General features: G+C 42.3%; 3 protein-coding genes across 6 annotated transcripts in view; 2 read left to right on the plus strand and 1 right to left on the minus strand.

Annotated features, from left to right (window-relative positions):
- Positions 1-27,055, minus strand: part of rps12 (ribosomal protein S12) — a 434,687-nt gene that overhangs the window by 212,175 nt on the left and 195,457 nt on the right. The window lies entirely within an intron of this gene.
- On the plus strand, positions 1,677-14,272 carry mtmr9 (myotubularin related protein 9). 2 transcript variants are annotated; one of them, XM_049589170.1, is made up of 11 exons: positions 1,677-1,752; positions 2,139-2,328; positions 3,067-3,175; positions 3,253-3,378; positions 3,475-3,648; positions 3,771-3,988; positions 4,290-4,451; positions 4,560-4,701; positions 4,904-5,124; positions 5,515-5,666; positions 10,960-14,271. In XM_049589170.1, the coding sequence occupies exons 2-11, from the start codon at positions 2,147-2,149 to the stop codon at positions 11,121-11,123; spliced, it is 1,650 nt and encodes a 549-aa protein (XP_049445127.1). In that variant the 5' UTR covers positions 1,677-1,752; positions 2,139-2,146; the 3' UTR covers positions 11,124-14,271. The 2 variants fall into 2 exon arrangements, with proteins under 2 accessions (XP_049445127.1, XP_049445125.1); XM_049589168.1 differs by lacking the exon at positions 1,677-1,752 and adding an exon at positions 1,819-2,023 and having other exon boundaries at positions 10,960-14,272.
- tdh (L-threonine dehydrogenase) lies at positions 19,389-25,600 on the plus strand. Of its 2 annotated transcripts, none has more exons than XM_049589183.1 (9): positions 19,389-19,688; positions 21,485-21,679; positions 21,978-22,020; positions 22,162-22,232; positions 22,858-23,007; positions 23,137-23,309; positions 23,445-23,535; positions 23,835-24,104; positions 24,481-25,600. In XM_049589183.1, exons 2-9 carry the CDS (start codon positions 21,493-21,495, stop codon positions 24,618-24,620), a joined length of 1,125 nt encoding a protein of 374 aa, XP_049445140.1. In that variant the 5' UTR covers positions 19,389-19,688; positions 21,485-21,492; the 3' UTR covers positions 24,621-25,600. The 2 variants fall into 2 exon arrangements, with proteins under 2 accessions (XP_049445140.1, XP_049445141.1); XM_049589184.1 differs by lacking the exon at positions 19,389-19,688 and adding an exon at positions 20,525-20,670.

Raw genomic sequence — 27,055 nt, forward strand, 5'->3', positions numbered from 1 at the left:
TGGTTTGTTTATAGCCTAATGTTAGCTTTTTACTTGTGCAGACTGCATTTACACCAAAAATTACAAAAACGGTATTCATCTGGGAATTATTAGCTATCTTGCTAAACAAAATGAGTAAGTGTTATAAACTTTTGTTTGCCGCAGAGCTTATTTTCTGTAAAATCCAGTGGAAAAAATCCTATTGGCTTTTGTAAAGAGAACCAGGTTTGCCTTTTCGAGGGCATATATATTAAATGGCACTGTATCTTGTTAAATGTGATGTGTTTTTTGAACACAGGAGTATTTCTGGGGTGGCAATCTGAGTCACTTGCAAGGGCCCGTTCTCTGCCTAACACATTGTCGGAGGGCGTGCCCACCCACCCCACAAGCCCCAGTGCAACCTCACTGTGTATTTTTACGTCCCTGTGTGTGTCAGTATACTGAAGTCTGGTCTGCCACTGCCTTCTGTGTCCAGTCTTGTATCTAAAGGACTCTGTGCTGCTCTTTTCTCTGAGGCTGTTTGGAGGAGCTGCATTTCCATCTTCCAAATTAACCTGCCCTGTGCTTCACCATGCTGCCCGCACTGTCACATCCTCCGAGGGATTCCATCCACTGACCTCCCCTTAACCCCCCGCTACACCAACCTGACACTGTCTGCTTGCAACAACGTTCAACTTGTTTTATTGGACTCATTTCCCTGGAACATTCCCCGGATTTGTTTTGGATGTCATAATATTAGATTATCTCTTCAAACCCTTTTTATTTTACTGTAACTGGCGTTTTTCCATATGGCTCGTGTTCCATCCCCAGCCATCCAAGGAGGGATGGATCTTTCTTTGAATCTCCTCCTCCAAGGTTTTGTCCTTTTTCCCCTCTTATGTTGCTCTACAGTAAACACACATGATGATGCCAATTTATTTCTCATTTTATTAGATTGTCTGAGCAGCCTTGACTTTCTTGCTGTCTAGTTCCCAGCTGGTTCATGTAAACTGACATGCCTGCTGGCTGTTTCTATTGAGTTTAGTCTGCCTGGTTTGCTGCTTGTCAATATGAATGATGAATGAATGAAGAGGTAGGCAGCCTGACTGACCTACCAAAAGCTATTAAATCAGCCAGTTTGCCTTTCAGAGTCTGCTTTTGAGTTTGGGGCCTATTTACTTCTCTTAAAGTGTTATCATTTGTTAATATGATAACTATTTCTCACAATCATGCAGAATGTACCTTTCAGGCATTTTGAAATTTGGTGTTATTGAAGCTATGAAGCTATAAACAGTCCTTTAATGCCACGAGTCTCTCAAAAATCACCACCACCTGTCACCACCTAGTGTCCCTTTTTTAATATTGTCATACAGCAGGAGATGAATAGATGATACATGGATGAGTTTAAAAACAGTAATGTACATTCATTTAATAAAAAAATCTTCTACAGAAAAAGAAATAAAATTCCTTAAACTGAAGTAAAGCCCTGAAATGACTAAACTGACAGATGACTGATAAAAAAAAAATCTTGATAGGAACCAACATTTTTACACACAATTTTATTTAATTTCATATGTTTTGTCCCATTGAATTGACGTTATAAACTCACATTTGATTATAACCTTGATGTTTTAAATAATGAAAAGCTTAATTTAAATTAATTTCTATTTTTAGAAGGAATTTGCAGCGCAAATCGACCCGACCCAAATATCACTCGGCACTTGTTTCCAGTCGGCTTGTTTATGTGAACGTACCAGTCTCGCCCAACTGCAAATATAGCGAAAAGATAACCAGGTAATTGTACGACAACTAATTGTAGCATAAATGAAAGGCGTGAATTTTTATTATGTACGTTTATATTTTGTGTGACATAAACAATTTGACGTAAATATTAAAATGACGGACAATGTATCCGGTTAGCTAGCTAGCTAACGTTAGCCACTTCATTTCCTGAGTCAATCTAATTTTAGCTATCTGACTAATTATTGCAGCATTTATCGGTTCAGTGTTTACTGACATCGACTTTTATGATATCTGACTTTAACAGCAGCACAGCAGGCTTTGTGTAAGTCTGTCTTAGCAGTGGTTACGTTAGCTAATCGGTAGCCATATGCTTTAAAAACCCCACACCCTCATCATTTGGTTCTGCTGTATCTTGGCTGTCTGCTGTCCTCTTTCAGGTCGGAACATGGAGTTTGCAGAGTTGATAAAGACACCCAGGGTGGATGGGGTTGTCCTACATCGGCCTTTCATGCCCACAGTGGAGGGGACACTGTGTTTGACGGGTCATCACCTGATTCTCTCCTCCAGACAGGACAACACAGAGGAGCTGTGGCTGCTGCACTCAAACATTGACTGTATAGAGAAAAGGTGACGAGCTTCTTATTAACTTGTGTGGTAACGTGTGTGCTTTTTGTCTCACCCCTCATGAAACTTACTATGCAAACAGGCAGATCAGCAGGATGTGTGTTTGGTGAAATCATTTTGCATGACCAAGAGGAAACAGTGAAAGTAGAGTTGTGTTTGACTGCGGTTAAAGCTGTCTTTGCGGTCCATCTCTGCAATTGCATGCACCAGATCTGAGCCTGTCTCTGCTAATTTTTCTGTAGTACACTTATGCTTGAGCTGTACAGTGGGAAGAGGATCTGAAACTGTGACAGGAAGTGTGAGTCTGACTATGGGCTGACACTGCAGTGTTTCCGACAGACTGAGACTTTGTGTGGTTGACAAGGTTGGGGGGAGTTGTACATGTAACATCATTGAGGAACAAACTAATGATTGCACATTAATGCAGTGTCCTGACACCCTTATTTGATGTATCAGTATAGACATTGTTAATTCATTATGGTAAGTTATTGTCCGTATTAACCACAACTATTTAGCAGCCGCTACTGGGGACCAGCTCGAGCTCTGAGGTCGGTGCCTTCATCAAACGCAGGCAGGAGTATTCCTAATAGCTAACATGTACATCTTTTAGTATAGGACAATATGCCAGGAGGATTCCCAACAAGAGAGGAACATGCAACTTCCACACAGGGGTCATTCTGTCATATTTCTTTTAATTTTCTAAGCTTATCTTTTGAATAAAATCTTCAACTTCCCTTTCAGGTTTGTGGGGTCTCTGGGGAGCATCATAGTCAAATGTAAAGACCTGAGGGTGATCCAGCTCGACATCCCTGGCATGGAAGAGTGTCTCAACATTGCCAGCTCTATTGAGGTATAAAGAAAACTGGTCCTGTTTTTAATATTAAATGAAATTCTACATGTGATTAACTAATATATATTCCTCTCTAGGCTCTCTCCACTCTTGATTCACCCTCCCTGATGTACCCTTTCTTCTACCGGCCCATGTTTGAAGTCATAGAAGACGGCTGGAATTCATTTCTTCCAGAGGATGCCTTTAAAGATTTGGAGTCCATGGTATGTATTTGATCGAAACAAAAACTTTCACTTTTAACATTCCCTCATAACATGCTAAACACCCCTCTTTTAACCTGTCTCCATCTCTTTTATCAGACAGATGAGTGGAGACTGAGTGATGTCAACAAGGACTTCAGTGTGTGTCCATCATACCCCCCTCTAGTGGCAGTGCCCAAAGATGTGGATGATGACACACTGAGGAAAGTAGCCACCTTCCGACACAGTGGTCGTTTTCCGGTGCTTAGCTATTACCACAAGAAGAATGGCATGGTGAGAGCCTGTGAATTGGAGCTTATATGAGTTCTGCTGCAAACAGTCTTTGTGGATTTACTGTTTTGTTTGTATTGAATGTTTACTCTTAGAAAATTGCCTCATATTACTTCCACTTTCAGGTGATGATGCGAGCAGGGCAGCCACTGACAGGTACCAACGGGCGGCGGTGTAAGGAAGACGAGAAGCTGATCAATGCCACCCTGCGGCCAGGCAAACGCGGCTACATCATTGACACACGCACCATCAATGTTGCCCAGCAGGCCAAAGCTCGAGGGGGAGGATTTGAGTCTGAGGCTAACTACCCCCAATGGAGGAGGATCCACAAGGCAATCGAAAGGTGAGTGATCAGTAAGGGCTTCAGTGGAGCAAAAAAGGTAATAACTAATCTTTGTGCTAAGTCCTTTTGTGTCTTTTCCTTAAAGGAATACTTCACCACCAAGTGACCAGTTGTAAATCAGTTACTCATCCCCTGTTACAATTAATTCATTAAGAAAACTTTTCATAAACATTGTTAAGAGTCTTTGGATAGGTTGTGACATTGATACTAGGTGTCAGAAACATTTGTGTTACTGACATTTACACTCAGTATGTACGAACTGTTCAGACATTTGTTTCTGTGACACATCTGTCATTCCCAGGTCTAACATCCTCCAGGAGAGCCTGATAAAGCTGGTAGAGGCGTGTAACGACCAGTCGCACAGTATGGACCGCTGGCTAAGCAAACTAGAGGCTTCCAACTGGCAGACTCACGTCAAGGAGATCCTCACCACCGCCTGCCTGGCTGCGCAGTGTATCGACAGGTCAGGGAACAGCATTTGCTTGTTATGCTGATCATAGACCAGTAAAATACTAAGCTGTACATACTGAGTTTAGAAAATTACAGGTTTCACAATGTGTGTTTGTCTCAGGGAGGGGGCGTCGGTGCTCGTTCATGGTACAGAGGGGACAGACTCCACCCTGCAGGTGACCTCCTTGGCTCAGATCATCCTTGATCCGGCCTGCAGGACCATCAGAGGCTTCCAGAGTCTGGTGGAGCGAGAGTGGCTCCAGGTGAGCTTATCTGACCTTTGAAGCGCAGCCAAAATCTTTTTCACCTTTTTGATACATGGAATAATAAAGAATATCTCATTTTAAAAGCTTGCAGTTACACACAAGCTTAAAAAATGTTGCCATGCCAGTAAAGTAATCAGGACTGCTAAGTCTTTGTATTCCTTCTCATGACCCCTTTAACCTCTTTGACCATCTGTCCCAGGCGGGTCACCCATTCCAGCAGCGCTGCGCCCAGTCAGCCTACTCCAACAACAAGCCTCGACAGGAGGCGCCTGTCTTCCTTCTCTTCTTGGATTGCGTGTGGCAGATCCTTCGCCAGTTTCCGTGCTCCTTTGAATTCAGCGAGAGCTTCCTGGTGCTGGTTTTTGAACACGCCTATGCTTCTCAGTTTGGCACCTTCCTGGGCAACAGCACAGCCGAGAGGTGAGTGTGAAGTCTGTTGAAGTTGGGCTGTAATACCCGAAGTGCACCTGCATAATCTAATGCAAACAAATACAATACAATACAGTGTTTATAAAGGTTCAGTTCTAGTGTATAAGTCACGAGTGTGGTGATGTCCCATTCATGACATTGATGTAAAGAGTTACATCATCCAAAAATTGCCTTTTCTTCACTTTAGTGGCCACTAAAGAGCTTAATTGTCTCTGCTATGGGTTAGGTAAGCTTAACTGAGAGTTTTATTGAGGGAAATGAACAAGATGTTCCCTATTCATGCATGAATGTCTCATTGTTCAGGTTATGTGCCCAGTTATCAGACTGTAGGCAGCCAGTGTTCTTATTGACTAACCTAAAACCCTCTCTCTGTTTTCACAGGGTCAAACTGTCTCTACCTGAGAAGACTGTGTCCCTGTGGTCATGGGTGAACCGGCCCCAAGAACTGGAGCGTCTGACCAACCCGCTCTACGAGGCCAACAGTCTTGTGATCTGGCCCTCTGTGGCCCCTCAGAGTCTGCTGCTGTGGGAAGGTAAGAAACCAACACAAAGGACATGCAGTGGCTGATATTATGTACAGTGGCTGACCTAAAGGGTTGTTTCTGTTGAAAAGACGGTAATGTCAGCTGGTTACATTTGCCCTACCCTTCAATAAACACTGTATCCCTCAGCACTAAATATAGTTTTTTAAAGCAGCCATATTGGTTTTGTGTTGCACTGGATAAGGAAAGAAAACACTGTTAAAAATACACTGAAAACAAGACTAAACCAAAGCAAAAAATAAGAATAATGACCAGAATTATTCCACAGTTAGAGGAGCAGACCTTAAAGTGAATATGGGTGCAAATGTTTCAGACAAAACAAATAGCAGCAACAAGTGCAATTAACTTACTTTTCCACATTGAAATATCTAAAAACAACTATAACAGGGTTTTATGTTTTGTGGAGTTGAGTACTTAGTTTATCTCAAATGTTTCCAACAATGTTTAAACCCAGAGTAATTCATAATTTTAATCTAGTACTTTTAGTCCATTTTATTTGGCAGCCGTCGCCTGTCAGTGGGGTCACATCCTCTTTGCACATGCATCAGGGTGATGTTGTCTGCAAGAAACTGTCAGTTATGGACTTTTTTAAGCACATTTTTATGATGCTGTTTTTAGATCTCAGTTGTTAACTATGTATTTTAACTGCAGGAAGGATTTTAAGTCATCAGACGTCTGGATCTTAAGTTATCAGAGGAAAAAGCTGAGCAAATATGCGTGACAGTTTGGCTCCAGCCCTCGCCACGCCAAATAGCATCAGAAAAACACTGATTTTTAACATGAAACTGTTGCATTCAGTGTTTTTACTGGTTGAAATCGCTGGGTCTGTTTGTTGTGGAGAGGAGGAGACCTCCTTGGATATTTCGGCTCCTGGTAAAGGAATCTGAAACTGACTGCAGTGACGGCATTGCTCCGTCTTTTGTCACTGTTTTGATAGCAGCAGAAAATTTGTATTGTATGTTTAAGCAGGTTTAAAAACAGGGTTGAGATAAACTAAGTGAAGCTTTTGTTTTATTAGCTGAAACACACGAGTTCCCATGCTCATTATAAAGCTGTTGCTAAGTGTCAGACTAAGACACATTGTTTAAATTTAAACTTCTGGTCACACAATTGAAGTTTTTGTCACGTTTATATGGAAAATCTTCAACCTATAAAGTTATTGATGGTGTTCCAGTGGGTTCCTCTGAAAAATGAGGATGAGTTTATATTCATTATTAATTCACTCTAGAAGTGTATCAATTTAGAGGTCCTAAGGTTGAGAACCACTGCTGTAGAGGATTGAGTGAATCATTATAATGCATTGTAAATGTGAGCTAAAGCAGACAGGGAGTAGGCTCCACCAGCAATCCTGATATTCTTGTTTTACACAGAAAGCCTGTTTCTGTGCACATCAACCAGTAGGACCGCATGCTGTTTGCACAGCTTGACACTTGTCATGACATAGTGCGTTTGAATCATGCTGTTGGTTTAAGCTTTGAGTCATGACGGACCTTAAACCGAGTCTGACTAAGTGAACAGCTAAGAACAATGAGTAACACCTTGAACAGTTGTTAACAATGGGTGGAGAAGCCACAGACACATGGCCATTAATTGTTCACAGTCTCATCTGTCGGTACATTTTTGCTCAGACCAACCAGAAGGGGGCACCATTGATCTCCTCATTTGCACAGCGGATAAACTGGGTGACCCTGTGAGCCACAAATCAGTACCACAACATGGATATTTTGGTCCCCATTTACTTTTGCCCCTATGTTCGGAGTTACGTACATGAAAACAGGCATGCGTGTGTTTTATTTTAAAGGGGCATTTGTCGCAGCCACAGTTAACCATGTGAGACACAAAAATGACAGGCTATAATTTTCCTCCTGTTCAATTACATGACCGTTAGACACAACAGGACGTTGTCACTGCAGGAAACAGCTCTCACTGTTAAAAAAAAATCTGCAGTCTAAGGGGTGTTATAAAGTGTGAACATGACAGGCTAATAAAAAATAATGTGCATATAATTGATAAGATTTGGTTTTTAGCGTGAAATAAAGAAACTATGACATATATTCTGATCTCTCTGAGCAGCGAGAGGTCAGTCTCTGCATGTGGCTGCTGAGCTCATATGACTTTTTTCCTCTCACTTGGCTTTCAGCACCTTCACATTTTCAACATTGCTCAAATTGCTTCGCAGGCATCTCGGCGATGTGTTTGGACCGCGTGTTTGCCTTATTATAGGCCGCACAGACGGTGTCCTCACTGACACCTGAGCCCGGTGACGCTGGACAGTGACAGTGACGGTTTACTACTAGTTAGCAGTCATATGCGCGCTAATCTTAACCCTATAGCACACTTTGCCACTTGTGCTCGTCACAGATGCTGCGTAAAACCCTACTTGATCATCTTCTATAAATACAAGTAGCAGCTTTTTCATTTACCTCTGCCACCTTTGTTAACTTGACATAAAGTATGCAGCATTTCGAAGCAACAAATGGTGGTATATAAAATGAGCAAGTGGGGATACAGCGATGGGTCCATAATGCTTAAGAAAATCTGCGTGGGTGAAGTGTATGCATGCTGCTCTTTTCTCTCTTAGCGCCCTTGAGCATGAAACTTAACCTCCGTGTAACAGGGTGAGACTGAGATTATATCAGTCTTTTTCTAAGCAGAGCCACTCTCTGAAGACTTCACATTGTTGTCTTGTTACCTGTGAATCGAGTTTTGCACAGAATAAATTAGATGCCGACTCAAGTATCCACTGCTGGAAAAACATTTTGAAACATTTCCTCAGTTCTGGTGTATGAAATGACTTCGTTAAATGCAACAAACGTATGAAGTTTGACAGACTTTATGATGGTGATTCTTAAATAGTTTAAGTAAGAAGATAGTTTCAATAGTTGTTGGTTCACTGACCTAAACTCCAAAAAAAGCCCCGGGGACCACTATGCTTGAAATTGCTGAATGTTGCATTCAGCTCAAAAGCCATTCATAAGAGGCGTAGGGGGAGGGGTTCCAAACAGACACAGGGTCATGAGGTTCAGTCGAACCTATTTAAGGGGCCCCTCTTCCTGCCTTAAAGCCTCAGAGCCACTCCCTCATCTATATGAACTATGAGAACTACTGAGGCACGTGAAACGCAGCAGACATCCTGCTTACGCAACACCTACCATAGAGGCTGACGCACACTCCCGGGCCAACTTAAAAGACCCCATGGAAAGCCATGTATAGCCTCCATGTCGACAGTAATGGGGACTAATGGTTTGCATCGAGGCTTTTATGATTTCACACAATATCTAAAGGCACAGTTGTGCTTAGAAGAAGTTGTGTTGTTGATTTAGGATTGGAAAGACGTTTGATGAGTTGTTTTACAAAGAATGTGAGCAGGGCTTCATGTCCATGTTCTTAAAGGAATACTTCACTCACAAAATGACTGTTTGTGAGACACGTAGTCAGGCCGTGCTTGGACGTGTGAATCATTTTTGCTAAAAAAACGTTAGTATTAGAGTCTGGTTTTAATAGCGCATGGATGTTTCACTGTCACTGTGTTTGGGAGCACTGAGCACACAGCTGGTTGAGTGAGACTTTGATTACACTGCAGGAGTTGTGTGGAGAGTTTTCGTGGAAGCATGCGAGAAAAACAAAGATTTCAAAGTAACACAGCATGACTAATTGATACAAATGGTTATTTTGTGGGTAAAGTAGCTGCAGTTTCCTTTTGCCTAGTATTTAGATATGCTTAAAGGGAAACTTTGCCCATTTTCAAAATTCATACATGTTAGTCCTGTGGTCTGAGACGGTCCAAAAATACTAGTAAACATGAACAACTCTTTCCCAAATTAAAAACTTGAGTGCTAAAACTCAAATTTGTGATGTCATGGGGTATAAAGTCTGGAGCTGCTCCACAGACAATGAATTGGGAAAGATGTTCTAGATCAGTGGTTCCCATCTGGTGGGTCGCGGTCCAAAAGTGGGTCACGGGTCCATTCTGAATGGACCGCAAGTGAAGTGCAAACATGTCAAGTTTGTAAAAAAAAAAAACACTTTATTTTTAGGTACAGTGAATTTCCGGCTCAGAGCTTTTATTTTGAAGTGCTGTTTCCTGCTGTAGAGTGAGTGACACCAGCAAACAAGCTCAAAGACATGGTCAAATTCAAGTATAAATATATGTGACTGTATGTAACTGAACTGAATGTATTAAACCTTGCGGGCCTTGAACCAATGACTAAGGAGAAATCTGGATCCTGTGGCTGGACCACGTGGGAACCAGTGTTCTAGATGACACTGAGAGCAGAGCACCCAGGGAAATGTACTGAGTATACGGGTAGATTTCCTGTTTCAGAACTAAGAACACTACACGAGTATAAAAAAAGAAAATAAACAGTCTGTGGGCCCACAAAATCAGACTTCCATTCATTGTCTATGGAGCAGCTGCAGACTTTAAACCCAATGATATCACAAGTTTCAGACTTACTTCTATGGTTTCTGGCTTTGAAGGAGAGTAGCACATGTTTGCAAATACTGATTGAACGGCATAGAAATAACAAATTGGAATTTTTAATTTGGGTGGTGTTCTCCTTAAATCCTCTCAGTAATGTTATGTTATCCTGCAGTCCTTTGCTCCCATTAGTATTCTGCTCCTACTAGCCTGGAATCAAAAACTTAAGAACTTCTGTAATTCCTAATTTAGGGGTTAGAAAATGTATTTCTAGGTGTACTAATTCCAACATGAATTTCAAGGAACTTATTTTTAATTTGCTGCTTTCAAGTGCAAGGAAACAATAGTCCACCCATGTGTTAATGAATAACATGAGAAAATATTTGAGATCTCCGTGATGAGTGACATAAATAACATTTTAGCCGCATGAATGCACATTAAGCCTCTGTTGCGTGCAGATGTTTTACTGTCACTGCCACACTCACTTTCATTATGACAGACTAGTCTTCATCATACTGTGACTTAAATTCCAGTCACACCTCTGTCCTCACACTTGTGTTTTTCCACTGTATCAGTTAGAAGTTCCTCTATCAAAGTCCCCCACCCATAATGATCATTCAAGAATCTTTACATATGTTTATTACTGTCAGTACTATTGTGATGAAGTATGATGTTGAAAATGGTTAATTTTTACCTGCTGGAATCGGCATGCCAGTGTGATTGTGCTTAAACCTCACAGTACAAATTGCAGAGTTGTAGACGTTTGTTAGAGCATGAAAGGAGTAACAGAAACCACTTCCTTGTGTGAGGTTTTGTTGTTGTTCACAGATTACTCACAGTGCTCTCCCCTGTCTTCTGTTACAGGAGTGTTCCTGCGTTGGAACCGCTCCTCTAAGTGTTTAGACGAGGCCTACGAGGAAATGGTACACATAATAGAATACAACAAGGAGCTTCAGAACAAAGTGAACAGCCTGCGCAGGCAGCTGGCCCAGCTGGAGACTGAAGATCCTCTGCTGCAGACGCCGTAGAGTGAGAGACAGAGATGGAAGAGAGAGGTAGAAAATGTGAAAATATAATGAAACAGATCAGTGTCGGCCCAATTTTAGGCTTTAAAATCAAAACATTATAATTTGGGATTGTGTCTATAATTGATGTTACATTTTGGTTTCCTGCACAGATGAAAAAAAAGGAATAGAACGGCCCTAAACTGAGATTATATTATAACTGACCTCTCTACAGTTATCTTTGTGCCCTGACACTTTACGTGCATACAGGAAAAAAACATACATTTAAAGCTAATTTATCAGGTTGTTTTATTGAAACTAAGCAGAAGTGAGAGCGAAAAAAACATGCCGTTATTTCCTAAGAGTGCTGCTAAAAGCCAAACACTCATCATCTCATAGTTGTCTAATACGGAGCTGAAACAATCAGTCCCTCCAGGATTTGCTTTTGGGACTCTTGCGCCCTAAAATGCCTGATTTAATTGCAGTTTTTCTAATTAACTGCAATGCATGTTGCAGTGTTTTTTCTTTTTTTAAGGTAAAAAATTCAAAAATAGTTGTGAATTTTTTTTGTATATTCATTATTAATCGAACTTTAACCAGTGAAAGTAAAGTTTGTAATTGATACTACGCTAACCATGAATATGTAATCTAACTCATTTTGATACCTTCTGCATGTGGAATAGGTCTGGACGCAACAGCCCCTGTCATGGTAATATCTCTTGTCTGTCGTCGACCCAGTTTCAGCCATTTTCTGAGTGTGTTTTGGGTTTAAAAAGGTGTGTGTGTTCCATCACAACATTGCACACTGCAAAACAGTTTACCCCCGCTTTTGTGCAGTACGTCAGGGAACTGTCTTGCTCACTCTTAAGCAGCCATTTTTGTTGGTGAGTGTGAGATGTTCATGCATCTCCATCAACAGAAACAAGGCAGTGAATTTGGTGACGTTACGTCGGGGCTGCTGTGATTGGTGAAACTCACAGGAAACTGCAATGATTGGTCGAATTTGCGGAAAAGTTGCAGTGTTCGGACAAAATTGCAAGGTTGCACAGAATTCACAGGGATCGTGACATTGCAACATCCTGGAGGGGCTGATTTATCAATTAATCAATCGTCCAAAAAATAATTGGCAGCTATTTAGGTAATTGATTTAACATTTCAGTAATTATTTGAAGCATATATGCACTCATTCGTCGGCTCCAGTTCATAAAACGTGAGGATGTGCTGCTTTTCTTTGTCAAAAATCACTGTAAATGTAATATTTTTGTGTTTTTGGACTGTTGGTCAGACAATATGCCCAATTTGAAAATGTCAGATTGCCATTTTTTTCTCTTTTTTTGACATTTCATTAATTAAGTAATTAATTAATCAGATAACTAATCACTAGATTTAATGATAAGGAAAATAATAGTTAATTGCATCCTTACTCTATTATGAGAAAAAAAACTCTTCGGTTTCTAAACTATCAGCTGATTTTACAGTCACTAATTCTCGTCAAACCCTCACATCTCACACACACACACACACACACACACACAAAGATACCTTAACAATCTGAATGACTCCATTTTCTCTCAGTGTGTTCTAATAGATCACTATATATGTTTGGGGGCATTGATCTTTTTCAGGCCGGAATACTGGATGCTCATTTACCACAGGGTACACGCTTTCACCAAACATCCTGCTGAATGTAAATGCCACTGAAGCACTGCAGAGTAACTATGGCAACATATAGGGTGCTATAAGGCAGCATGTGACTCTGCTGCACGATGAGATGATGTAATAAGCGTAGGTAGGGTCAGCACCTGCTACACCGTACGAAGAGAGCGGAGGCTTGGTTAATGGGGAATCTGATGGAAATATCTCGTATATAAATATCTGATCATTACTTGACATTCCAGGATGCAGCCAGCTGGAGGGATTGAGACAGACTTATTTAACATAACCTTATGAAATGTTTGCTTGCCTGGTTATTTTTGGGCAAAATTATTATTCTATCCCAATTTCGTTATGTGTAATAGTCGAATATGTGTGAGCGTATGAGGATTTGTTGCAGCAGTGTGTTGGTCATATTATTATTATCAGGAGACTTTACAGAGTTGATGCAGGTTTGAAAATATATTCATGTGAGATGTTGCTTCAAAGACCAATTTATATTTTGGTATTAAAGTTATATGATAAATGTTGTGTTCACGGACATTATGAAACAAGATGCTTTCAAGTCGCTCAAGGTCCAAAACTAATGCACTTTGTGTGAAAGGCATATACAGTACCAGAAACAGATAATTATAATTCCTGTAATTAGCTTGCAGCCGCAGGACGCAAGGAGTCATCATGCTGGAATTCATGACCATGAAAGCCACAAAAACACTGCTGGTGTTTCTTATGAATCCTTAATTGCACTTACAGAAGCAGCTCAACCTGTTTACAGCAACGTGACCTGAATTTTGTTGGCAAAATGACATGAAAGCTCATCTTTCAGTGCTGTGGGTGATGGTAGCTTCCGTTAGCATATCAGGAAAGCTTTATGCTGCACTTTAAATACAAAAACATGGTAGTTGTGGGGTAAAATTAAACCCATTGTGGTCATCTTTGGCCAATTTTGTGTGTTGGCCAGTAAGAAATAGCATTTTCTCTGCGTGTGTCCACGTCATCTTCATACATTAAATCTACTTGCTTCAAGAATGATGTAATAATCACACTAATTAAATGGATTCCTGCCACTACATTAAACTGCTTTATAAAGGGACAGTCGTTCATAGCTGCACTATATACATGTTTTCCTTTTGCCAAAAAAAAAGACACCTTACCTACTGTTGCTTTGTGTGTGCACGCATCGAACAATGCGTTCAATCAGGTAATGGTGTAAAGACACGTGTGCAAATTTCCTATGCTTGCATTATGCATTATATTATGATTGTTGCTTTGTCAAAGTCAAAAACTCTACTGTGTTTGTGCAATGCCTTACTGCAAAAGTCTGATTTCAAAATAAACGTTTAAGTAAATTTATCACTGCTGATCAGATGTCTGTAAAAATCTATTATTGTTGAAAAGATTACGTTTTTTTTTTTAAGTTTTCAAGACATTAAAAAATATAGCACAAAAGATTCTGCAATAGAGTTTTTGTTCTCGCTGCAAGATTTGTTTGATTTTTATCAGTCTTAACTTTCCATCAACTATAAATACATTATCAGACTTTGCTGATGTATAGTTTTAATACTTAACCAACATTATTGTTTCTCCCCACTCTCATCAACCCACGCTACTTAGCCCACATCAAATGTCCAACAGACAAAGTTAGCGACTAGCTGCTACATTTGCTGTTGTACATTTCTGTAAACCGTGGATATGTTAGACTCGACCATTTCATACATATCACATCAACATTTCTAAAATGACAGAGTTCTGATTTTATGAAAATGAACTCAGATTGCCATCAGGAGGAGGAGGAGTAGATGATGCCCAGCTGTCCAGACGTTGATATTTGGTTGAATTTAGGTTGTGATGTCAAGCGACCAAAATTCAATGTCAGAATGTCTAATGCCAACGTCAGTTTGATGTTGAATACTGACGACATATGACACTCATACTTTGTTGGTTTAAAGTTGTGTGCAGGATTCCTGGTTCGAACCCCAGGTGGGGGAGCCCCTCTGTGTGGAGTTTGCATATTCTCCCCGTGTCAGTGTGGGTTTTCTCCAGGCACTCCGGCTTCCTCCCACAGTCCAAAGACATGCAGGTTAATTGGTGGCTCTAAATTGTCCGTAGGTGTGAATGTGAGTGTGAATGGTTGTCTGTCTCTATGTAGCCCTTTTTAAACAGGAATTGTGCAAATTTGCAGGAAAGCCCAATCAGTCTTCTTTCAGCACTGGCAGTACAAAAACAAAATCAGGGAGTGCAGCAAAATGCCACCTACCTACTTTTGTTTATACAGAATGCGCGTTTTTCGGGGCAATGGGGGGCGTGAGCAAGTAAGAAAATGTGTAGCTCAGCATGTGACGTAAACAGTGACGTGGGAGGGAAGCCGCGGCTGGTCAGTCCTTCAGCAATTCTCTCGTAAATTGGCCCGTTCTTCACCATCCCCGTCATCTGACAGTTAATGGCCTCTTCGTTTGCGAGGACAAGGAGGGTGCGCAATTCCTTGTCTCCCCAGTTGCTCATCTTTACTGTGTCTGTCAGGTTTGCGTTTCCCTCTTGCTACTAGCTGCTCGCTAATTCCTGCTATCAGCTGTTTCCTGTTTATCCACCGCCAGTAGGTCGCACCTGCGGCATCATGAACAGCTCCTCCCACAAGTCATCAACAGCCCCTCCTGTTGTGGAAGGCTGCCTTGGTCTTTTTAAACTAAAAGAGTTCCACCAATATGACTACCCTACAAGGCGGAAAATTGGGCACCTCGGATCAACTCGCCAATCCGGCTCTGTGTGTCTAAACACTTGTAGCTTGCCGGCAATGCAGCCCAACATTCGCTGAAAATCTGGCAGTGTAAAAGGGGTTATTGTCAGCCCTGTGAGTCTGGTGACCTGTCCAGGGTGTACCCTACCTCTCACCCAATGTCAGCTGGGATAGGCTAAAGCCTCCCCACGACCTCTAACAGGATAAATGGTTACGGAAAATGAATGAATGAATGAATGTTAAGTAACTAAAATCCAGCATTGTCCAAAGGTCTCATGCCAACATCATGTTGACATAGAATAACAACATTTACTCTTAAGGTATAGAGACCTAAACCTGTTAACGTCCACACAACACAAATATCCTACGTCATTAGACATTTAAATTGTCAACCCAATTTTCACTCCAACCAAAATTTAACATCTGTCCAACATAAGAGTCCAGCATCTCTGACTTGATTTTGACCTCCGGTGCCAGAAGGTAGATGGAGTGACATCTCCAAACGGTCGTGTTCTGAGCAACAAAACTGAGTATTTTTAGCCACAACACGATGTTTTCCTAACCCCCAAAAAACCTCTGTCATTTTTTTCAAAACCCATAGCATAGAATATCTATGTCATGTCTCATTTCATTGTCAGTCTGGGTCACGCTCGTCACTGCTCAGTGACGAAGGATGTTCCTACTCTAATGGCAGCTGACATAGAATTCACGTTCCCATGCCGTCCCCTTATGGTCTGTACAAGACTCAGTAAACAGCAGCCCAACCACCTCACTGAATATGTTGCCATTGCTGTGACGAAAGGATCATCTGATGTGGTGACTGGGGAATAAATAGCCAGAGATCAGCTGCTTCATGAAGGCATGTGATGGCAGTCGGTGTTTACAGTGCTATCGTCCGGCCATCACTCTTCTCTCCATATCAACGTGGCCTTGGGTCTGTCACTACTCTGATTTCATGGCTGAAAGCCTCGCTTTACTTCTCACACACGAGTCCTTGACAGCCTCTTGGAGCAAAGTGTCAAGTGTGTTTTTGTCTTTGCTGCCCAGATGTTCTCAGCTGGGGTTAGACCTTACTTCAGCATACACTAAAAACACTTAAAGAAACTAAACTAGAATTGTGTCATCTCACAGTCAGCATTCCTCTCATGTTCCCTGGTAATGACACCTAAAGTAATTAATATGTCATAATGCGTCCGTGATTTTGTGAACGGATGCAATCGAAGTTTCCCTTGATGATAACCTGGTTTTGTTTTTATCAGAAGTGTGTCAGTTTACAGATTAACTTGTTTTCCTCCCTGGTGATGACGGGCGTGGGGGTGTGCAACTATCCACCACTCACACATCAGCTCAGATCTCGAGCCCACCCATTTCTCACTCAGAGACGTCGTCAGCCTCTTTGGCCCTCCTCTGTCTACGGCAAACAAACCCTCAAAGTCAAACAGACCGTGTGTACACATCATATCTTTCCCTTGATAATCATAAAAAGGATTTAGTTACATCCAAACCAAAGAGGCTGCGGAGTTTCACCACTCCCTGTCCCTGAAAGGTTACAAAACCCTGCGGTGCATCCACAGTGGTTTGGTGTTGAGTGTCTTTGCAAACAATATAATTCGTCAATCATTGAAAGTGTTTGATGCATCAGATTTGTCCCTTTGTTGTTCTTCATGTGGAGACCAGCCATGTTTAAATTACTCATTGACTTGTGCCAATGTTTGTTCAGGCCTTTTGTAACTGCAGTATGGACACGTGACGTAATTTGGTCCTACTTGTTGATGTTGTCCTGCTGCTTTTGAGGTCACTTTTGCTTCTCTATGGAGACATTTTGCTTCACATTAATACTTGAAGAATTACTGCAGTTCTTTAACACGGTTTAGAGATTTTTTAGTTGGGGCCACTGAAAATCTTAAAACCAAAAGATATTAAAGAGTTCAAGGAATTTGCTTAAGCTGTCAAAGTACATAGGCAAGTTGAGACCTATGTCACTAGCAGATTAAGATATACTTTGGTTTCCTGTTTCAGTGTGTCACGTATCTACACTTGTTCGGTGATTCATTCTTCAAATAGGCTAGTTGTCCTTTTCCTCAGAAAGACAGAAGTACGGGGCCTTGGTGGCTTAGTGGTAGAGCAGGCGCCCAAGATGATTTATCTATAACCTTAAAGTTGTTCAGGGTGAAAAGGGCAAACTGTATGTTAGGGGGTTAAGGCAATTATGATTTCAGTTTGACTCACAGATATGTTTTGATTGAAATATTGTGGACATTTGCTGCTGCTTAATGCAAATAGCTAATCAGCCAATCACATGGCAGCAACTCAGTGCATTTAGGCATGTAGACATGGTCAAGAAAACCTGCTTAAGTTCAAACCAAGCATCAGAACAGGGAAGATTTTCACACACACCATCTCTAGGGTTTACAGAGGATGGTCCGAAGAAGAGAAAACATCCAGTGAGCAGCAGTTCTCTGGGTGAAAATGCCTTGTTGATGCCAGAGGTCAGAGGAGAATGGCCAGACTGGTTCAAGATGATAGAAAGGCAACAGGAAGTCAAATAACCACTGGTTCCAACCAAGGTCTGCAGAAGACCATCTCTGAACCAACAACATGTCCAACCTTGAAGCAGATGGGCTACAGCAGCAGAAGACCACACCAGGTGCCACTCCTGTCAGCTAACAACAGGAAACTGAGGCTACAGTTCACACAGGCTCACCAAAACTGGACAATAGAAGATTGGAAAAACATTGCCTGGTCTGATGAGTCTGGATTTCTGCTGCCACATTCAGATGGTAGGGTCAGAATTTGGTGTCATGGATCCATCCTGCCTTGTATCAACAGTTCAGGCTGGTGGTGGTGGTGTAATGGTGTGGGGGAGATTTTCTTGGCACACTTTGGGCCCCTTAGTACCAACTGAGCATGGTTTAAACACCACAGCCTACCTGAGTATTGTTGCTGACCGTGTCCATCCCTTTATGACCACAGTGTACCCATCTTCTGATGGCTACTTCCAGCAGGATAAAGCACCATGTCACAAAGCTCAAATCATCTCAAACTGGTTTCTTGAACATGACAATGAGTTCACTGTACTCCAATGGCCTCCACAGTCACCAGATCTCAATCCAATAGAGCACCTTTGGGATGTGGTGGAAAGGGAGATTCACATCATGGATGTGCAGCTGACAAATCTGCAGCAACTGTGTGATGCTATCATGTCAATATGGACCAAAACCTCTGAGGAATGTTTCCAGCACCTTGTTGAATCTATGACACAGAGTTACGGTAGTTCTGAAGGCAAAAGGGGTCCAACCTGGTACTAACAAGGTGGCCGGTGAGTGTATGTGTGAAAAGTATGATATATTGAATGTGAAACTTTTAGTCCATTTGCTGATTTTTCAATGGACAGAAAATAATCTACAGCAGTTGCATTAATCAATTAATTGTAAAAGTAATTTTGAAAGCAAAAAAGCAGTAGATTCCACGCAGTTGCTTTGTCAAATGTGCATATTTGCTATAGTTTTAATATAGTAAAATGAATATATTTGGGTTTTAGACTGTTGGTGTGACAAACCAAGTTATTTAAATAGGCAAATTTGGGCTCTCGGACATTGTGATGTGCACTTTTTTTTACTATTTTCTGACATTTTATACAGTAAAATACTGGATAAAACTGGATAAAATAATCAACTCCATATCATATGCTGTTAATATAATACCATATAATCCACCTCTCCACCATTTTTACACCTCCTGCTACTCTATAAAGCTCCATCACTGATTAGTCTCCACCCAGCAGCCTATCAATCACCGTGCTCACATGTCTCTATGAATCAGTTTTTCGGAGTCAACGCGTAAAAGCGCACTCGTGGCCTCAGATATGAGCCAGTGAATGGACTGGCAGCCGGATCGAGGACAGAGTGGAGCAGCCAGGCAGCTGGGTAGCTGCATGCTGGGTGTCGGTCTGTGACTCTCTATGGGAGTGGTCAGCGAGGGAGGACCGCACCTCCGAGGCTCCACCAATCCGAGAGAAAGCCGGCTTCCCCTCAAACCAGATGGCCGCTGATATATAGCTTGAAGACGAAGCTGATGCAACACTGACCGGAGATAACACAGGCATCACGTCAGAGCGCAGCAGGCGACAGCTTTAAAGGAGGAAGCCGCATCTCATTCTTCAGAAAACAAGAGGCACAGGAGTTTCTGCTGCTCATAACCCGGTGAGTCAACTTCTTCCGCTATATTTCGGTATCAGACAGCTCAGATTTTGAAATTAAAATGCGCTTTAAATCACTTAAACCTGATTTATCATTACGCACAACCCTGTGTTTAATTTGTCACGTGCTGCCTTATTAATGTGCCTCTTTTATGTGATTTTAATGCGCCTTTTGGCCAAAAACGCGACCTCTTCTTAATTCTATTAGGCTACGAGTGTGATAGTGACGTATTAAGTTCAGCCTGTGTGCCAAGAGCTTCACTGAGGCGCACTGGCCTGGTTTCATTTGTCTGTCTGGATGGCTGCGTCTCACCGACCCCCATTTTTTTTTTAAAGATATAAAAGAGTACTCTCATTCATTCAGAAAATTGGCCATGCTCCTCTCACCACTGCGGCAGTCCACGTGGAAAGGCAGCCATACTAGAAGGAGATCAGCAACCCACTCATTATGGAACTAAATTACACATTTCTTAAAAGATCCACCATGACGCGCCACATCAGGTGCCCCAAGGGGGGAGCAGCTCCGAGCCCCCTATTACACAACAGGCTTACATGTGCGTTAAACCGTGTTGGCACAACAGTGACGCTTGTGAGGAGGGTAAAGGGTCAGTGCAGGATGGAACAAGAGCGCACGTTTTTATTTTTGCGCAGGAACATTAAATTTATTACTGATGCTTAACTGTGATCTCCCTTATAATAATAGTAAAAAAAAAAAAGATATATATATATATTACATGATTGATTTTCTTTACTCCAAATGAGAATCCATCTATATATCCAAGACATAAAGTCACTCTGACTCCCTGACACGTTCCAAAAATATTTCCAAATCCTTTCACAGTGATTGTCGACCTGTTCTTGGCACTGTTTTCGTCTGCTACTGTACGCCCTCTCTTCCTGATTGGCTCTCGTTGAAGGCAGGGCAGTATAAATACTCCCAAGTTACTCTCTTGCTTCCCTTTTTTTGGTCGCTCGCAGCTCTCACGGTAAGTGCACTTATGAAATGATGCGTTACGCAAAAAGTCTGGGCTGATGAGCCAAATGAAGAAAGTCTGCTTTCATTAGATTGAACTCCACTGCGCTGTTAATGAATTTAAATGATGTAACGCGCACTTTTTAGAGCTGTTCTGAATATGCTGACTCAGTTTTCCATCTTTTCTGCAGCCGTGTGCGTTTCTAAAAATGAATGCATGATGAAATATTTATCTGGAGTAGTGTTCTTTGAAAGTCTTGTAAAAGTAAGGAGTCTGTGATTGAAAAACACTCGATCAAATGTTTGGAGTTTGGGGTTGCTATGCGCTCGAGTGCGCCTTTGCGCCTCTTCGGAGACAATAGACTATCATTTGCATTCAAGTGAAGCCTACGTGCCTTCCCTGCTGGCACGTTTGCTCGCATCTCACACCGTTTTCTTTGTCTTTATGCGGATTTGTCACTGTTGCCCGTTTCACCATTTTGCTGCAATTAAGTTTTAAAGAGAGTGAATGAAATCCCTGAGTGCCACTTTTGTCGTCTGGTCCTCTCACTGTCTGTGTCCTGGCGCCTGAGGTCTGGAGAGGAGCCCAAATTTATTGACACAGGACTTAATGCCTTGGCTGAAAAATGCACTGAAAGGGGCCACCAGATGATGGCAGTCAAACGTATTCAAATATCTAGATCTGGGGAGATTGGTGGGGAAAATCAGGAGAATTTTCCTGCTTTTTAAAGAAAAAACAATCACTAAAAAAATCACTAAATTTCACTCGTGCACAGCTGCAGTGTCACCCTAAAGTATGCTGAGAGCACTGTTTTTTCCTCCCACAGGTACCAGCATGCCTGTCATCAGAACCCTCAGCAAGGTGGCCAAGCAGGCCCTGCTCAGCACCCCAGGGTGCGGCTGCCAGCCCCTAACAGTGGCTGTGCGCAACATCAGCTTCTCCCCCCGGCAGGTGACCTCTGACGCCAGCTTCCACTCTGTGTCCTTCTCAGAAACAGACCACCCCAAGGTGCTCATTACAGGTACGCAACATCTGTGTTTTGGGTTGTTTAAGTATTTATTTTTTTTATCATGCATGTAACTGCAGGGGTTCAACACCAGCAGGATTTTTTTTAAAACAAGTTTAGCAAAGAGAGCAGAAAGAGATGACAAAAAAAGTGTAGGCGTCAAGTGCTGTGACCTTTTTTCTTATGGCTCACTCTCACTCTCAGTCTTAGTTACTCCAGTCTCCATGGAAACCAGCTGATAATTATTAGCTGCTGCTGATTTCACATGTGCACTTCTCTGATGACACTCCACGTTTCTCTCTGTTCAACGCAGGTGGCCTGGGTCAGCTTGGGGTGGGGCTCGCCAAGTTGTTGAGGTAAGATTTGCACAGATCACAGATCGTGTGCTCACAGCTGACAAACAGCCGGTGGCCAGACACATTGCAACAATTTCAGAGCGGTTTTTGGTAAATTTTCAAGTTGTGTAACATCAGGTTTTTGCTTTTTTTGCTTTGTAGAAAGAGGTTTGGAAAGAACAACGTCATTCTGTCCGACATCAGGAAACCTCCAAGCAACGTTTTCCACAGCGGTGAGTCGGCTCTGAATTCTGCAGCAGTTGATCAGATTCACACAAGAAAGCTTTTCTACAACATTTCATTTTTAATTTCAAGACACATCAGAATGCAGAGGGAAGCATCTGACTACATTACATTGAATTCAGTGCGTTCAGCTGTCCCCTCATGGAATCTTCCTTAGTGACTAGACAGTTTTTCATCACATCAGACTGAGTGCAGCTAATGCCACACCTCTTCAAAAATTCAAGTGTTTGCCATTGACGGTTGTTAATATGTTACAAATGTACCATAGCTTTACTGCCAAATGACTGAACAGCATCGTTGGCAAATACATCCTGTCCACTTCTTATTGATTTTCTTTCATCTATGTGCAAGAGAAAGCCACATTTTCCTGAACAGTACTGACAAAGTACGCCACATCAGTGTGTGACGCAAGTTCAGTGACGGTCTGTGCGGTGACGTTGTGAATGTGACAGCTTTGAGGTTGTGAACAGAGTTTAACTGGAATGCATGCAACAGGAAAGAAACATACAGGAAGCTATCGCAAGCTGGCCCTTTAACAATGATAAATAAATACTTTATACAAGATGAATTTAAGAGTTGATTTATAAAATCTTCCATCACTTCTATCACCCTCAGGTCCCTTCATCTACTCAGACATCTTGGACTACAAGAACCTGCGGGAAATTGTGGTGAACAACCGCATCACTTGGCTGGTTCACTACAGCGCCCTCCTCAGTGCTGTTGGAGAGGCTAACGTGGCACTGGCACGCTCTGTAAACATCACTGGTGAGCCCTCGCTAACTTCACCTTATTGCCTCTATAAATTGAATCATACAGTCATGAGTGCAACAATGTTTCTGTAAATACAGGTGAAGTGTGGTGTCCTAATCGTATGGGTCTTTGTCTGTTTCATAGGGCTTCACAACATCTTGGACATCGCGGCAGAGCACGGTTTACGTTTGTTTGTCCCCAGCACCATCGGCGCCTTTGGTCCCACTTCACCCCGCAACCCTACGCCAGATCTGTGTGTGCAGAGACCTCGCACTATCTATGGTGTCTCCAAAGTCCACGCTGAGCTGATGGGAGAGGTTAGATCTCACATTTCTTTTTGTCATTCCAAAACATAAAATCTCTTGTTACATGTAATGTAGCATGTATAAGAACTCATTGAATACTTTCAGTATGCTCACATCAATCATTGCTTACTTTCTGTTCTTCCACAGTACTATCACCACCGTTACGGCCTGGACTTCCGCTGTCTCCGTTACCCAGGAATCATCTCTGCTGACTCCATGCCTGGGGGCGGCACAACAGGTGAGAGACCCAGAACACAAGGTTTCAGTTTTAATGGAGGTCTATTCCTGTTCCACTCATGGTCGTGTCACAAGTTTGTTATGTAACCGACTTGTTCCAGAAAGTTGTCATGGCTTGCTGTATTTTTAGGCTGGCAGACAACTCGATGCTCTATGTCCATATTTTCACGTGTCTGAACAGCTACCATCCCCTCAGTTTTTGTAACTTCTGCAGCGTTACACTTCTTTTAGTCGGCTCATCAGACGGGTTTAGTCGAGAATGAAAGTAATCCTAATGTCTTTATCTCTGTCCCTGACCAGACTACGCCGTCCAGATTTTCCACGACGCAATCAAAAGCGGCAAATTTGAGTGCAACCTGAAACCCGACACGCGCCTCCCCATGATGTACATCGACGACTGCCTGCGGGCCACGCTGGAGGTGATGGAGGCGCCGGCCGACACGTTGAGCATGAGGACCTACAACATCAACGCCATGAGCTTCACCCCCGAGGAGCTGGCCCAGGAGCTCCAGAAGCAGATGCCCGAGCTGGAGGTCACGTATGACGTTGACCACGTACGGCAGGCCATTGGTGAGTCAAGTTTCAAGGTTCTCTTGAGTCACCAGCTTCATCATTTGTGATCTGTGACGTGCTAAAATGTAAAGTCCACAAACTGACTCAGTCATGCCAGTGACACAGCAGTATCTTTTTACAGTAAGCTAACGTTAGCCACCGCACGCTAAGTACTCTGTAGCAGCAAAACCTCAGAGTGTGTTTAACTTAGAAAGGGTCCATTTTATTTGTCATGAATTGGAGCACAGTGCTGTTTCTTCTTTCAAAAGTAACTTAAGGGTTAAAGAGGCTTTTGGAAAACACAGATCTGAAGTCCATTAATCAGAAACTGATGCGAGCTGTAAATCAAAACCAGCATGAATAAATTTTATGTCTTGCTTATCTCTCTTTCCAGCTGACAGTTGGCCAATGGACTTCGACGACTCCAACGCACGGAAGGACTGGGGCTGGAAGCACGATTACGATCTCCCGGAGCTCGTCCAGACAATGCTCAACTACTTGAGCACGGACACGCGCATGGCTCGCGCTAACTGAGGGCGCACAGTGTTCTTTGTACATAATGTAAAGACTGACCAAAGAGAATAGAGAAACACGGCCTGTACATACTCGTTGTCTCACTTCTCTCTGTTAAAATCAGAAGGGTTCTGCTTGCCTGGCACAAAGGCTACCGTGTCTCCAGAATGTAAAAGGTCAGCGCGGGCTAGACAATCCTCCTCCCGCTCGTGTCTATCTACCCCTGCTTTGCCCCTCATTTTTCTGCTTGGAGATTTGGGCGAAGGGCAGTCTGTTGGTGGAAGGTTGTCAGCGGTATCAGGGATAAAAACGTGGCCTGTGAAAATGTGTTTGGATGAAAAAGAAGATGACTTGCATGTTGATGAGTTGCACAAATGTTGCAAAAAATCACTTTAACAAACTGTTGCATTGTGTATTTGCGAGTTTTCTCTTCGGAGATCCAACTCAGTCAGGGTTTTGTTTCAAAGGGTTGTCAAAATTCAGGTATTTCGGGGCCTAAAGCTCCTGGGGCTAAAATCAAGTAATTTAGTTGTGTCCTTTGATGCACTTTAGACAGATCCTAAAATTTCTGACAAGTAAATGAATCTAATTACCTGCAGGGGTGATTCCTGATACGGTGCATCTGTATCTTGAGCAGTGCAGAGCGATGATTCTCAAGAACTGTTCTTCTGTTTATTCCACGTAACATTATTTATTCTGTCTGTTGGTGTTAAACTTGTGGGAGCTTCATTGAGTGAAAGCATTACTTAACACTTTTGTTCCTTGTGTTCCTGTCCCCTTTTGTTATTTTTTTTTTTCATCAACTCTGGAATTATTGTGACACATAAAGGGAAATGTGACGCTGCACACCACATTCACGTTCGGCCACATTTAGTGGTTTCTGTGTTTTGTTTTGTAGGAGATTTGCTGAAATTGGGTTCATAGTGAAAGTCTTAGCGGGTTCTGTTTGTTCTTTCAATCACACAACGAGCTTTGACAATAAAACCTTTTTTTTTTCCACATGCCAGTTTCTGTTGTCTTTTTCATTAAGGGGAGTTAATCTCTAACAAGTTAGTCTAGGCTGTCTTGCAAAAACATACCAAAGGCAACGATGCCTCAGTTCTTACCCGCCGGGTGTTGGAGTACGTGCTATGGCGTGCTAACATTTGAGTATGAGATGTGCTCGCAGTGAATGCTGCACTCCTGAGAACAGGGATCTGTCTGTCTACACTGAAAGAGATTTGACATTGGCAAAGTCATTTTGAAAGAATGAATTTCCTTCTGTTTCAAAGCAGTGTCCAGAAGCCAAGTGGTCCTATTGGGTTACAAGTTATACAAGCTTACTGTGCTTATTAATCCGACTAGTGGAAGTGTCAGCAACAAAAAAAAAAGAAAAGAAAAGATCAGACTGCCTCCAGCACTTCTAAGCAGGTTGAAACCAGTATTGTCTAATTGCATAAATGCAAAAAATATGCTGGGAGCTGCTGTTTCAGTGCAAGGTGTGAAGGCTTGAGCTCATCGCCGTTGACAGCTCCTTAATTATGATCTATATATAACTTCGTGGCCTTCCAAACCCAAAGTGACTGAAAGAGGAATCCAAGAGTTGAGATGTACTTGGCTGGAACTTTAGGAAAACACATCCAGCTGTCAGGATGCCATTTTACGTAACGTGAACCTGCTTGCAGTTGCAAATGCACCTTTACTTTAAAGGTTACAACGTAAAACTTTTTCTATTTTATAATTTTACAGCTGCTCTCAGACTGAAATCCTGTCTTATGAATCATAATTACTGTGCAGGTGCAGCCATAATTGTAATTGACGTTTATATAACTGGGAGCGTTCCCATTAAGATTAAAAATCTCTTTCTCAAGGGAGTACTGGCCAAGACAAGCAGCAGCACAAGATACAATCAAGTACATGTGAACGGACAAATGAGACACAATTAACGAAGTGCAGAACAAGACGCGCATCAAACAATCAGTTGAAGCACCAACACCCCAACAATTCTGTCTGTAAGTCTTTCAACAAAAGCTTTCAATGACTGTGTTGTTGAGCCAGATTAAATATGTAGACTGACAAATAAGAGAATCATGGGTACCGAGAATGGACCCCCTCAACTGGCTCCTTTCGACACGAAGGAGCAGCAGCTCTACTCCGAGCTTCCTCCAGATGTCTGGAATCCTCACCCTATCCTGAAGGCTGAGCTTAGCCGCCCTACGGAGGAAACTCATTTCAGCTGCTTGTATCCACAATCTCATTCTTTCAGTCACTACCCAGAGCTCATGACCACAGGTGAGGGTCATAGACGTAGATGGACCAGTAAATCGAAAGCCTAGCCTCCCAGGTCAGCTCCTTCTTCACCACGACAATCCAGTGCAGCACCTTCATCACTGCTGATGCTGCACCAAACTGCCTGTCAATCTCATGCTCCATTTTACTCTCAATCCTGGACAAGACTCCAAGATACTTGGACTCCT

The sequence above is a fragment of the Epinephelus fuscoguttatus genome, linkage group LG11 (assembly GCF_011397635.1).
Source record: "Epinephelus fuscoguttatus linkage group LG11, E.fuscoguttatus.final_Chr_v1".
Lineage (NCBI taxonomy): Eukaryota > Metazoa > Chordata > Actinopteri > Perciformes > Serranidae > Epinephelus > Epinephelus fuscoguttatus.